Below are 12,525 nucleotides of genomic sequence, written 5' to 3' on the forward strand. Positions count from 1 at the left end.
TCAGGGTGTCCTTTGTTACTCCATGGTTTTTTAACAAACTAGAGTCACACTGCAAAATGAGGTTTGTTTTATAAATGCATGCCTGTGATTACAAAAAGATGAGCAGATCCTTTTTGTCTCTCACACTCCCGAATCTGTCAGCTAAACACTGCGCAAGAAGGCACAAAGCAACAGGAAACTAACAGTGATTCTGGTGCACAGTTATTGTATGTAGATTACATGAAATAAACAGTATTTCTGTTTATTTACAGCAGTTAAACAAAGGAGTTTCAATGAAACCTCCTTCTAGTGGTCACCTTCCACCAATAAGTTACACAGGCCCTATTGCAGAAGTAGTAAAGGCAACACAACACAGTGCTTCAACTTTCCAGTGCAAAGCTTGGCATCTTTGTTCTGTGTCACCTTCAATGGCAGTTGAAGGAAATAAATCACACTTTGTATTGAAGCTGCTGAGTTATATAGACAGATTTTCACCTGCCATCTGCTGGGAGCTGAGGGTAAACCCAGGCAGAGAGACATGGGAAACAACAGTGACTAGTGGAATTTCTTGCTAGAAATAGATTTGTGCTCTTTGTGGATATTTAGAACAACTGACTATAAGATGAGATCCCCAAATTACCCCATGTGCTGCTGAAAATACTTCAACTATCCCAGTTTTTGATGGGTAAGTTTTGAATACAGTCAAGGTATCCCAAACCCCATCCCTACTCTGGAGGGTAGATGATAAAAGTCCTGTATGACCAGGGAAACTACTCAAATTGGCAACTTGCAGAGTTCTAGTCTGCTCCAAGTGCTGTGCTGGACAGCAGTAATTAATATCACTCGAGAACAAGCTGCTGATCAGTGGCAAGAACAGCATTCCATTGGCACCTGCTTGTCATCTGGACACACTGAAGGTGGAAGATTCACTCACAGCTCATCTGGGAGTGATCCTGAGAAACAACAATAAGGCACAAGCACTGTCTTGACGTTTTACAAGCACTACAGCACAAAACCCACACTAAGTTCCGCTTCACCAATGACACCTCATTTTACCCCAGCCACAAATCTGCACTGCAAGATGACAATCTGAGGAACAAGTATTTTAAGCAGCATTTTCACCTGCAAATGCTCCTCCATCTTAGGTTCCACAGGCTCCTGGTGACTGATCTTGCTCAGCAGACGTCCCATCTCTGCTGCCCAGCTGTCCACCCCTCCAAGGAGCTCTTCAATTTTCTCCAGGCTCCCTGGAAGGTCCGTGGTCTTTTCAGCAGCATTTGTGCTCTCTTCTCCAAGCTATCAACAAAGAGCAGGGTAAGATGATCCCTCCCATCATCTCCCCACTGCCCTCCTCCAACACAGTCACCACTTGGGTCACTTCCCAGCTTTAGCACTCAAAAGGGATCAAAGGAGAAATAAATGCCAAACATATTGGGAAATAAACCTTGTGAGGCTCAGTTCCTCAGCCCTGAAGGCAGGTGGGACAGCACAACCTGTGCCCATATGGCCTGTCTCCTGGTCCCCTCCCCTGTAAGCAGCCACACTACTACAGAGAAAACTCCTGAGCTGCAGCATCCCTCAGTCCACACCAGGGAATTGTCCAAGAGAACAGCAGCTGGTGTTGGTCAAATCAAGATCAGGAAGCGTAATGACAGTTTAATGGTACTGGGAGTCACAGGCCACAGCTCAGGCATTTGATACCAAAAAATAAATGTAATATATATGATAGTCATGCTGTCCAAAGCAATGCCACAAAAATTACTCAGGAAGTCCTTAAGACCTTAGACAGGCTTCTTGCACCTTTGTTCTGATACCTCAATATTTTTCTCTGAAGAGTCTCTTATTAAGGGTTTTTCTAGCAAACTCTGGATTTCCCTCACCTTTTGATTTTACTGCATTCTCACTAAGCTCATCTCCTATAAAAATGTAGTAGTAATTTTTTGCCACCGTTTACTGTCACAGCAGTACCTTTAATAAATGTCAATGAAAGGCTCAGCTCAGAAAATTAAGAGTTCTAATATTCCCAGGCAGAATAAAAATGCCATTCTTGTGAAAGCATTCTAGGAAATGTAATATGTATAACATTAGGCAAGTTGTATAGGGATTTACAGCAGCCTAAAAACCTGTCAAGTGAGCTGGTGAAAAGTTGCACAACCTTAGCAATATCTATGCAGCAATAATTACTTTCTACCAGCTAAGACAGAAACTGTAAAAATATAGCACAGACTAAATTGATTTCTTCCACTCCTAGCACTGAATTAAGAGCTTTATTCTGCAATAAGATTTCCTTTTATAAGTGGTTTTGAGATTTCAATTTAAAAATTGAACATTTTCCATCCTGTTATAATGAGAATTTAACTGAGTCACAAAGACTAAAGAATGGGATGCTGCTGTGCACTCTCTGTTCCTGAAGCTTTAAAACTGGCAGCCTTGAGTTGACTGAAAGATTGATCAATCTCTGATTAGCAAGCTGGTAAGTCTAGAAAATACGGCTTTGAAGGCTGCATGGCAAAAAGTAATAGTAACTTGTAACTCACAAAGTGTGTCTTCTTGATGAACTTTGCCCATCTCCTGTTCAGCTTCTTCAGCTCTTTGGCAATATTTGATCCAACTTGCTCTTTGCTGACTTCAATGAGATAGTTTCCAGCTTCATTTAGGGAACCATGAATTGAATTCCTCTTTGCCAGGATCTCAGCAGGGATCTAGACAGAGGAATTGAAATAAATCAAAGCAGAACCCTGTCAAACGTTTATTTCCAAAATGAAAAGCAGAAAAGCAACAACAGCAGCCACTGTAAGATTTAATGGTTTTCTTCCAGGAGGCTTCAAAGTATCTCTGTTTGTCAAGCAAAGAGAAATCCAACCAGGTACCTCTTTTGGATCCTCATTTCTGTTTTCTTCCAGCCATGTCTTTAGTAAGTGGATATTTTCTGTGTAATTACTCCAAGAGGACAGGACTTTCTGTAGGGTGGTGTTTACATTGGAAATGTACTCTTTGCACGTAGAAATCTTTGACTCCACTGTCTTCAAAAGTTTGTTGATTTCTTGAGGATCTCCAGCTAGGATGTGGAATAGGGATTATTGTTATACATTTGGAAACAGAAATATTAATTAAACAGAAGCACCATTTACATGGAATTAAAACTGGTGGCAGCACATCAGTTCAAAGTGGAGATCTTCATTCAACTTATGTGCATGAGCTTACCCAAGTCAGGACCATTTATGTTTTTCAAGTCTTCACAGATAACAGTAGCAGTGTCTAGTTGTTTTTCAAGTTTCTTTTCTTCAATGAAATTCTGCCAAAAGTGAAAAGCAAGTTATATGGGTAACACAATAACATAAAACTGGGTAAGAAATACGGCTTGGGACGCTTTTTTTTTTCTTTTTTAATATGAGCCTACAACCTACAGGTTAAATGTAAACTGAGCAAAGCCCACCCAGCAACTCAGCTGCACCCTTTAGTCTGAAACAGACCTGTTCTTTCATTCTCCTTGTGCAGAGAGTAAAGTAAATAGAAATATGAATACCTGAATGCCACTGCCTGAGCCACAGCCCTGCATGAGTCAGGATTGCTTGTTTCAAAAAGTTACAGCCCCAGGGCAATACTAAGAAATGGCATCTAGAACAAGTCAGGCAGAATTTAGTCACATAAGTCAAAAAAGTGATGAAAGCAAAAGGTGGTTTTCCCTGCATGCACAGAAATATCGGTTTTCCTTGTTTCTGACACAGATCAGGACAAACAGGGGATGGAGAGGATGAAAGAAATGGGAGCAGAGGAGACTTGTGTGTGCACAGGGAATGAGGGTCAACCCTCAGCCCCTCTCTGTCTGAGCTGATGTCACTCCAGCACTCTCCCCTCCTACAAATGTCCTACTCAGCAGGCCACAAAAAAACCTTCCCTGTGGCTGTGACAAGCCTGGGCCACCACATCACCACTCAGGTAGGACTTCACATCATGGGACCAGAAAGTAACCAGCAACAAGCCCTAAACTCCCTGGGAAAGCTCTGCATTCTCTCAGCTTGAGCAAGACCATGAACCACAGCTACAGAATAACATGATAATAAGTATTTATGAAACCAACTGAACCAACAAACTCAGTACAGATTAACTCTGCACGACCATCTCACTACAGGGTGAGGTTGACACTGCTTAGGCAAACTGCTATTTCAAACAACCTATTGTTGCCTCCTTCCACAGTACTGAGCCTGGTAAAATTCCCACTAATTTAACTATGGATCTGCCAGTCTGAAAATCCTCTGAGAAATTCCACTAAGATGGAATTCAAAAGGAATCCCACTAACTCAAGATGGGAAAAACTGGAGGCATCAGCATTTTAACCTCTGCCTCTCCTCCTGATGCAGTATCCAAATTTGGAGTTGGGAACTCCATCTCCTCCTAAAAGCCTACAGTGGCATTAGCTTCATAACTTGAGTCCAGAAACTGAGCTAAGCATAAGATGTAAGAGAACAAGACAATTCATATTCACCATGAAGCATAAGGAGGTAAAGAAGCTGGGAAAAGGAAGAGGCAGCAGTGGGAATAATGGTTGGTTTTGAAGAAAACAACTATTGAACTACTCCAGAGAGGGTTCTGTGGATTGGAGCAAGGGAAGGGCTGCTACAGCTGGCTCTATAAAAGTCTAGAAAGAAAGAAATCTTCACAAGAAAGAATAAAAACACACAAAGAGAAAATCAGTCATGGCTTGCATTACTTCTCCAAACTGAAGAAAGAACTCTAATTCATAGCAAAATGGAAGATGTTGTGGGCAAGGAAAGCTTCTAGGGAAGTCTACCTGCCCCTCTTTGAATAAATCTGAGATTTCACCAGTCCACCAAGCTTCTACCAGCTATAATATCTTCAGATGACAAAGACATAAGACTAAATCAAAGAGACCTGGGAAAGAATCACCATCAGGGTGTGATAACGTGTCTCTGAAACTTACATTCCAATTTTCCAGCAGTGATTCCACGGACTCTTTTGCCCCATATTTCACATCCCAAATATTTAGCTTTAACTTCACCTCATTGGCAATGGCTGAGCACAGTCCATAGTGGTATTCAAGAAAAGTGCTGGGGTTTGTGGAACGAATATTGCTAAATCTGCAAACAGAAAATAGTTCCAAAAGTTTATTCAAAACCATTGGATATACAAGGTATTATTGTATAAGGACTTTATCCTAAAAAAGCAAGATTATATGTATGTAAACATTTTTTTTGTTATGATGGGACTTAAATTCTAAGATAGCAACAGTTCATTTTTTTTAAGCAGCAACAATTGAGCAGTCAATGTTGTCTTGTTCCATGTATGAAAAACCTCAAATGCCCAGAGCAGGGGCATCTGCCACTTGTGTGTCAAAGCATCTCAGGTTATGGATACAGATTCACTGCCCTTTTTTTTTTTTTCTTTTTAATATCCTCCAACAGATTCTTGGGGTCACACAAGCTATAGATCACAGTGGTTTTTAATGCTGGAAATAAAACTTTAGAGAATCCCTGCCACTAGGGAAATTTTTACATTGAAAATATTCAAGTTTCCTGTCCCTAGTGGTTGTCTCCTATCCCCACTAGCAAAGGGCATCTGAAAAGGTCCTGTTAATGAGCTCTGTACACATAATTAAACATTCATTGGACCAATGAGAGATCCCTGCCTGCTCAACTTGACAGTCAAGACTGTGCTTAGGTTAAAAATGCTCTTTTTTTTTTCAAGGCATGGATAAATTATGTGCTTTGTTCAGAATAGCACAGCAAGTAATTGCAGAGCTAAAATACAACATGAAGTAGAGGGAATTTGAGCACAACCTTCTTTTCATTTCCTCTAATTTTTCAGGCAAGACTAGTGGCATATTCTTCTCATCTTCATTCTTAAATGACTGAAGGGTGTCCAAGTGAGAATCAAAACAATCCATCAAGCCCTGGGGAGAACAAGACACAGTAAGCCACTCATTTTGATCTAGATTTCATCTGGGATCTCCAACTCACCTGCCATTAGGGAAAGAGCTATTAAGAACTAGTCAGCACAAGACAATCTCCCAGTGTCTTTACTCATTAAAGTGCAATAAAAGTATTTACCTGATCACCTTCTAAAGTGCATATTTAGTGCAGTATTACCTGATTTATCCTGTCACTGTGCATCTACTTAAATATAAGGACCACAACCTTATGTTACTGCTGGTATCAGTTTTTTCTGCACTTTCACAATCACTTTAGGAGAAAAAAGCATCATTGTAACAGCTTCAGGGTATTAAATTGTCCTCTGCTATCCTTAGCAAAACAGCAAAACCTGTTGAAAAAATCTATTATGTCACCTGTTCTATAGTTCATCTGGCTCAATAAATTTGTGTCTAATACCATGTTGACAGGGTATCAAATTAGCCATTCAATGGCCAGTGTCTCACAGTTGGGGAATACTTTACAGGCATGTGTCTCAGCACCAAATTTCCTACCTGAAAATGTAACATAAAATGTATTGCACAGAAGAAAAGCCTATTTCTCAGTATCATATTAAAAAAAGCTACAAGTTCATTTCTATGTTATAAAATCTGCCACAAAGCACATTAATGGAAATGGTTAAATCCTGGGACAGCCCTCAACCACAAAAATAGATTTTTAACACCGGATTTTGTAATCTTAACACTGTATCAGTCAGACAGTTATGAGCATTGGTGGATAATTTCCTAGCTCTTAAGTAAAATTTGCATTATAAGGTACCACCTTGCTAATATGATCCCTACATACAACACACTAAAAGGGGAAAAAATTCTCTTCCCATCAAGAAAAGGGAATTTGGCAGGAATTAAGCATCAGTGTGTTTCTTCTTTTGAAGCAATGTAATGATTTTATCTATATGTTTAAGGGGTAAAAAGAAATTATGTAAGAAATTACATCAGTCTCTCTATCTTATTCTTAAAAATGCTTTAAGTACTTAGGTTGGACAATAAAAGTCTTAGATTGAGTGGCTAAAGACTGACAAAGCTGCTACCAGTTAAAAAACCATCTCTCATAGCAGGACCTGGCTAGAAACCGTACAAAAGAGTGATGTTATTAAGCCACTTGCAAGAACCTCCACTGCCCATTCTTTCAAATCCTCTTTAAGGACAATGTCACAAAACCAGCAAACCTGTTTATAAAAAACCCAAATATGGCATTATGATCACCAGTCAGGCATCAACACATATACTCCTTCAGAACTTTCAAACTCAAAAGGATGTGTAAACTATTATCTGTGCAAATATTTGAAGATCAGAATAAATAACTTGCATGGTACCAAGGTATCAAAATACCCTTGCCTTGAATGGAACTACAGAGTGATTCAGCAAATATTTAACTTTAAACACACAAACTTCTTGAACTCCCTGGAATGTAACCTTAAGCTCAAGTGCTTTTCTAAATAGGTATGCATTAAGCATAGATTTAAAGATAAAGATGCAATTATCCTGTGTTATTACTTAACAAACAAGCAAGTTGCAGGAACCACATAAAAAAGAACAGCATAATTTACTCATTCAGGCAGTACTCAAATTTAATCTCACCCCAGTGAAATCTGAAACCTGCCTTATAGACTCATACAGTTATTTAATTAACTCGTAATTCTTCAAAGGTATGTTCAGAAGAGCTTTTCATCTTCAGAAGACAAACATATGCACACCACTTCCCAAAATGTCAAACAGCAATTCCATAACAAGTGCTTTGCCAGGTCAAATTTCATTTGTGATCAGCATACCTTAAATATTACAATTATTTCTCTGAAGACTGACATTGCTTTGAACGGGTCCTGCAGATCAGGCAAATCTTCTGCCTGCAGACGTTCCACCTCCTGGAGCCAAGCCTCAATGCTATCCAGAGGGGAGGGCAACATCTGGTCCAGCTTCACTTTCCACTCATTAATCTTTAAAAGGAGAACAAGTGGATTAAATCTCTCACTATTATTTTCTTCCTATCTCCAAAATGTTGATATAAGCTGGTGCTTGAGACATCCCAGGAACCCACTCCCTCATGCTTGTCACTGTTCAAAAAAAAAAGAGCTTTCAGGGAAGTCAGCTAAAATCAGCCCTCTTTACCTCAAACCCAGGTTTGCCCCCAGCCCGTAACCTCTGCAACACCACAGAGAATTTGGCATTCCTGTCCTTTGCTGGTGACCATCCCAAGGCCCAGCAACAGGAAAATTTATAGTGAACTAGTTGCCAAAATAGTGGGGGAAAGAGAGATGAACAGCTTTCTGTCGTGGGGCTGACAGGGGAACATCTCTTCCAAAAACAGTAATTCCCAGCATGGCCCTACACATCCCAATTTGAGCCAACACAACTGATCTCACTGCAAAGCACTGACCAACCCCACTAGATCAGTATCTGTGCTCTGAGCACATAATTATGTCTCAAAATAACCTTTTAAGCACAAACAGGCTAAAAACTTTGCTCAGAAGAGTGCTCTAAGATAATCAGATGTAGGGCATTTTCCAGGGATGTTTCAGTCTTGAGGCTCAGGAGGCAGAAGGGTAACACACAGTCACCTTCTCCCTCCTCTTGGGCACTGAATGCCACCCAGACTGTCCAGACTTCAGGCTCAAACCTCTTTCATCATTCCAAATAAAGCATCATCTCCCCACTTTTCCCAGTGTGAGTTCCTGGGACAGACTTAGGCTTCTTCATCCATGCTACACGTTCATGCTGGTAATGGGGCGAGCGAGAAATGCCTCTGACCTGAGCGACCACTTTATCCCACTCTTCCCTCATCTGCTGCTGGCCTTCACTCAGCTCAGCTTCACCTCTTTTTGATGACAACACAGGCATAAAGGGGATTTTCTCTTGGTTAAATGTTTCCATAAATGACATCATTTCCTAGGGATAAAATAGAAGAGTAATTCACAGAAGACGTCAGATGGAAGCTCACGGAGCCAAGTCCTGCCTTTGAACACACTTTGGGTATGAGTTCCATTAACTTCAAAGGGTGTGATACATGCAAAGGCAAGATAGCAAGAGGCATTCATGTCTCCAGGCAGTATTTGGGTCTGAAATTATAGGTGCCATTTCCTAAGTCTGTATTTAACATAATGTCAGTGCAGCCTGAACACAGTTCTCCCCTCCAAACAAGAGAAAGGGAAAATTCCTCCTCTGACAGATCCCCATGGGCCACTTTATTACAAACTCTGGCTACAATATAAGCCAAAGGAAATTTTGCTTCAGCACAACTTCCAGTCAGCAATTCAACTACTCCTCTACAACATTAGCAGGGTAAAAACCTACTGTTGTAATTAGCACAGAAATAGCAAAAGTAACTCTGTGAAGGGCCTACGTGCATGAATCTTGTCCAAGTCTTCAGCTACGTCAATTAAGACACTCCTTTGCTCTTTCCAAAAACTCTGCTTAGAAACAAAATAGCATATCTCTTTTTCATAACAGAGAGAATTTTACCCTACCTTTCCTTCAATCTTAAGAGTGCATTTAACAATTTCATCGTCAGGTTTCTGAGTTTTCTTTAGAAACTTATTTAATACTTCAGTTTAGGCAATGAAGATGAAAATTTTTCATCTATTATTATTATTATTGAACTAAAATTTTAAAATATTAAAAACATTCAGAAATAGATTATTTTTCACAGAAGCTTCTAAATATGAAATGCAACTTACTTTGTACTTCTGGTAATATGCTTCATTTTCTGTTTCTACCAGCAGCTTTGCTAACTTCTTCTCCTGTGCAGCCAACCAGCCCATGGCCTCTCTTACTTTCTCCTGGTAATTAGAGCAGAAAATTGCATTTTTCCATTTTTCAAGCATTGTTTTTAATTTACATTGTGCCATAAAACAACACACATTGAGGATATGATAAAGTCCATTCAAAGCTATTGAAAAACAAATAATAATTCCTGGGGAACCTGATGAATTTTGACTCGGGCACTATTACATTGCAGGGACAAAGTTTTAAACTTGGCACATGGGTATAGGAAGACATCAAAAACGACCTGATTGCAGTTCTACTGAAAGGAGATTATCAGTATGGAGATATGTGAGTAACCAACTAAACTCTCATAAGAGAATATAGACAATAGCAAGTGTGGGTTTCTGGTGAGTATAATCTGTCAGAGGCAACTTCTGTCCACTTTACATGTCACCTATAAAATTTAAAGCTGGTTTTTCTGTGCATCTGCAAATCTTTCTGCCTCTCCAATGTTTACACATACAAAGACAACAAAGCTTGAATATGTCCTCTGCAATAGTTAAATGAAAACAAAACAACCTGCAGAGCAATTCCACCTGTGTGACCATCAAAAATCTGTAACATGGAGTTTTTTCTACCACACAGGAGCATCAGAAGGTTCAACCCAACCCAGTCCTGTCAGTAGCAGAATCAGAGGATCTACTACGTGTTACTGACTCAGATATAAACTGGGCAAAGAAAGCACACTGATTTGAAAATGCCTCAGTGATAACCCACACAACATACCTGCATGTCTTCTTCAGACTCAGGCAAATTTTTGGAGTATTGCAAAAACTGAGCCACATAAGTCATGATTGATTTTTCATCCGGATTCACAACGTCAACATCTACGAGAGCCAATACACCATTTACATAATTATGCAGCCTTCTAGGCCTGATCACATAATTACACACTATGCTGCAGTTATTAAAACACATTACCAGAAACATGTTTATTTTGCAACAGCTCACTTAACATGCCATTGACAGAAATTAATATGTAATGAACATTTTTTTCCCTTGGGAATATTTTAATAGAACATGATTAAGTAATGAAAAAGTTTCTCCCGTGAACAGGAAAGTTTCATATCCTTTATTCTGCATATTGCTCCTGCAGTTGTTGCCAATTCAAAAATCCTACAGTCCCTAAGTAAAGCTGATGTTATAAAATAACAAACCTCAGGTTTGAGCATTACAACAAACATCAATGTTCCATTTCAAACTTAAGCACACTCTTATAGATCACATGAATCTCACCCCTAATAACCAAGATTTTTTTTAAAAGCTGATAATTTACCTTCAGGCTCCAGAAGCCGTGGGATGTTCAGCTCCACTTCTGCAATTTTGAAAGCCTCTTTCAGGTTTTCTTTATTGGTTCTCACTTTTGCCTTCTCCAGATCAACCAGACCTGGCCTCAAAGTTTGGATGATGGCTAAAAAAGCCAGTCCACTTCGCCAGCTGGACTTGAAATCAGTGATACTGACAGAGCCATGCCTATCCCAGAAATGAGTGGAAACAAAATGTTAGGACATCTGAAAAAACAGGATTTAAGTATAACTTTAGAAACAGAATATAAATTCAGTAAAATGGAGTGTGAACCAAATCCAAAAGCACCTTGCCACTGAACTTCTGCACCAGTACTACCAATTGCAACAATTACTTATTTTTACACTGTTTTTACAAGATGACTATTTCTTTTTGTCTTCTACTGCATTCTGAAGATAAAGCCTTGCAGATCCAAATCCTTTCTAAATATCATAAAAATATGTTGATTTGTGCTCAACATCTATGCATTCTACGGGGTGGAAAACAACAAGAAAAGCACTGCAGAACATGTAAGGACACCAAGAACTGGCATTTTAGAAAATCCAAATCTTAAAAGCTATGTATTAGTGCAAGAAAAAGTATTTATTTTTCTCTTAATTAGCTTGGTGTCTTTAGATCATCTTTTATTAATGTTCACAGCCTGAGCAGTGCTGTGAGGTGCCCAGCCATGCAGGCCACAGTGAATTCTGGGACAACTTTCTAAAAACAGCCTGTATGTTATGAGCATGTTACAGCATGGAAAAGATGGGGGGTTTCAGGTGATCAAATTTAGTCACAAAGCAATGGGCCAAGTCTTACAAGATTTGTTTCTTTACCAAAAACTACAAGATACATTGGTAAGAAAATATTTCAACATAATGACAAGTTCAGAAATAATACTGCAAACCAGACAGCAATACTGCTGAAAAACAGGCAAAAGAAAGAGTAAGATTACATAGACAAAGAGTTGGTTTTGATGTGCCAATTAATCTTCTGATAAAACACAGCTAGAAGGCAAACCTCAGTGCCATTCCACGGGCAGAAAGTGTCTGATGTGCTGATGAAGCCCTTTATCTCCCACTAATAACATGGAATATTAGTAGGATTTTATTATAACATAAAACAACCCAAAGAGCTGTGGAGGAAGAGCTAACATTACTGTAAAGCATATTTGAAAGATCCTGAAGTGAAGCAGCAGCCCTAGAAGAAAATGTAAATATCTGTATCTGCTCTAGATTGTGTGCTATGAACACCCTCCCTGAAAGCAGCAGTGCTATCAGTCCATCAAGCAGAAGGAAACATCTTGTTAGAATTAGGGACTAGGACCACCAGGATTATTACCATCCTTCTTTGGGATCATGCAGTGCTTTGACAGAAAAGCATGAGTTGTGGGAATCGTAGAAATCCTACATTTTTCACTAAGAAATATCAAAAAAATCCTTGAAACTTTGTGAATCAGCGCCAGCCATGAGGATTAGAACAAGCAAACCATGTAAACATTTCACTAGGCTTATCACACAGGAGACCCTAAAAAAGAAAAGCCAAACAACTCA

The 12,525-nt window shown here is 39.4% G+C and overlaps 1 protein-coding gene across 5 annotated transcripts in view; it reads right to left on the bottom strand.

Annotated features, from left to right (window-relative positions):
- Positions 1–12,525, bottom strand: part of SYNE2 (spectrin repeat containing nuclear envelope protein 2) — a 173,970-nt gene that overhangs the window by 130,883 nt on the left and 30,562 nt on the right. For all 5 annotated transcript variants that reach the window (XR_015287862.1, XM_086892510.1, XM_086892509.1 and 2 more), the window contains exons 8-18: positions 10,965–11,161; positions 10,415–10,515; positions 9,601–9,702; positions 8,675–8,812; positions 7,699–7,863; positions 5,778–5,890; positions 4,922–5,078; positions 3,184–3,274; positions 2,850–3,037; positions 2,517–2,681; positions 1,102–1,275 (exon numbers count right to left, since the gene is read on the bottom strand). Coding sequence is in view for 4 of the 5 variants with exons in the window: in XM_086892510.1 (XP_086748636.1) it covers positions 1,102–1,275; positions 2,517–2,681; positions 2,850–3,037; positions 3,184–3,274; positions 4,922–5,078; positions 5,778–5,890; positions 7,699–7,863; positions 8,675–8,812; positions 9,601–9,702; positions 10,415–10,515; positions 10,965–11,161 (1,591 nt within the window). In the remaining variant the exon portion in view is untranslated. The remainder of the gene's footprint in view (positions 1–1,101; positions 1,276–2,516; positions 2,682–2,849; positions 3,038–3,183; positions 3,275–4,921; positions 5,079–5,777; positions 5,891–7,698; positions 7,864–8,674; positions 8,813–9,600; positions 9,703–10,414; positions 10,516–10,964; positions 11,162–12,525) is intronic.

The sequence above is a fragment of the Cyanistes caeruleus genome, chromosome 6 (assembly GCF_971803275.1).
Source record: "Cyanistes caeruleus chromosome 6, bCyaCae1.hap1.1, whole genome shotgun sequence".
NCBI classification, from domain to species: Eukaryota; Metazoa; Chordata; class Aves; order Passeriformes; family Paridae; genus Cyanistes; species Cyanistes caeruleus.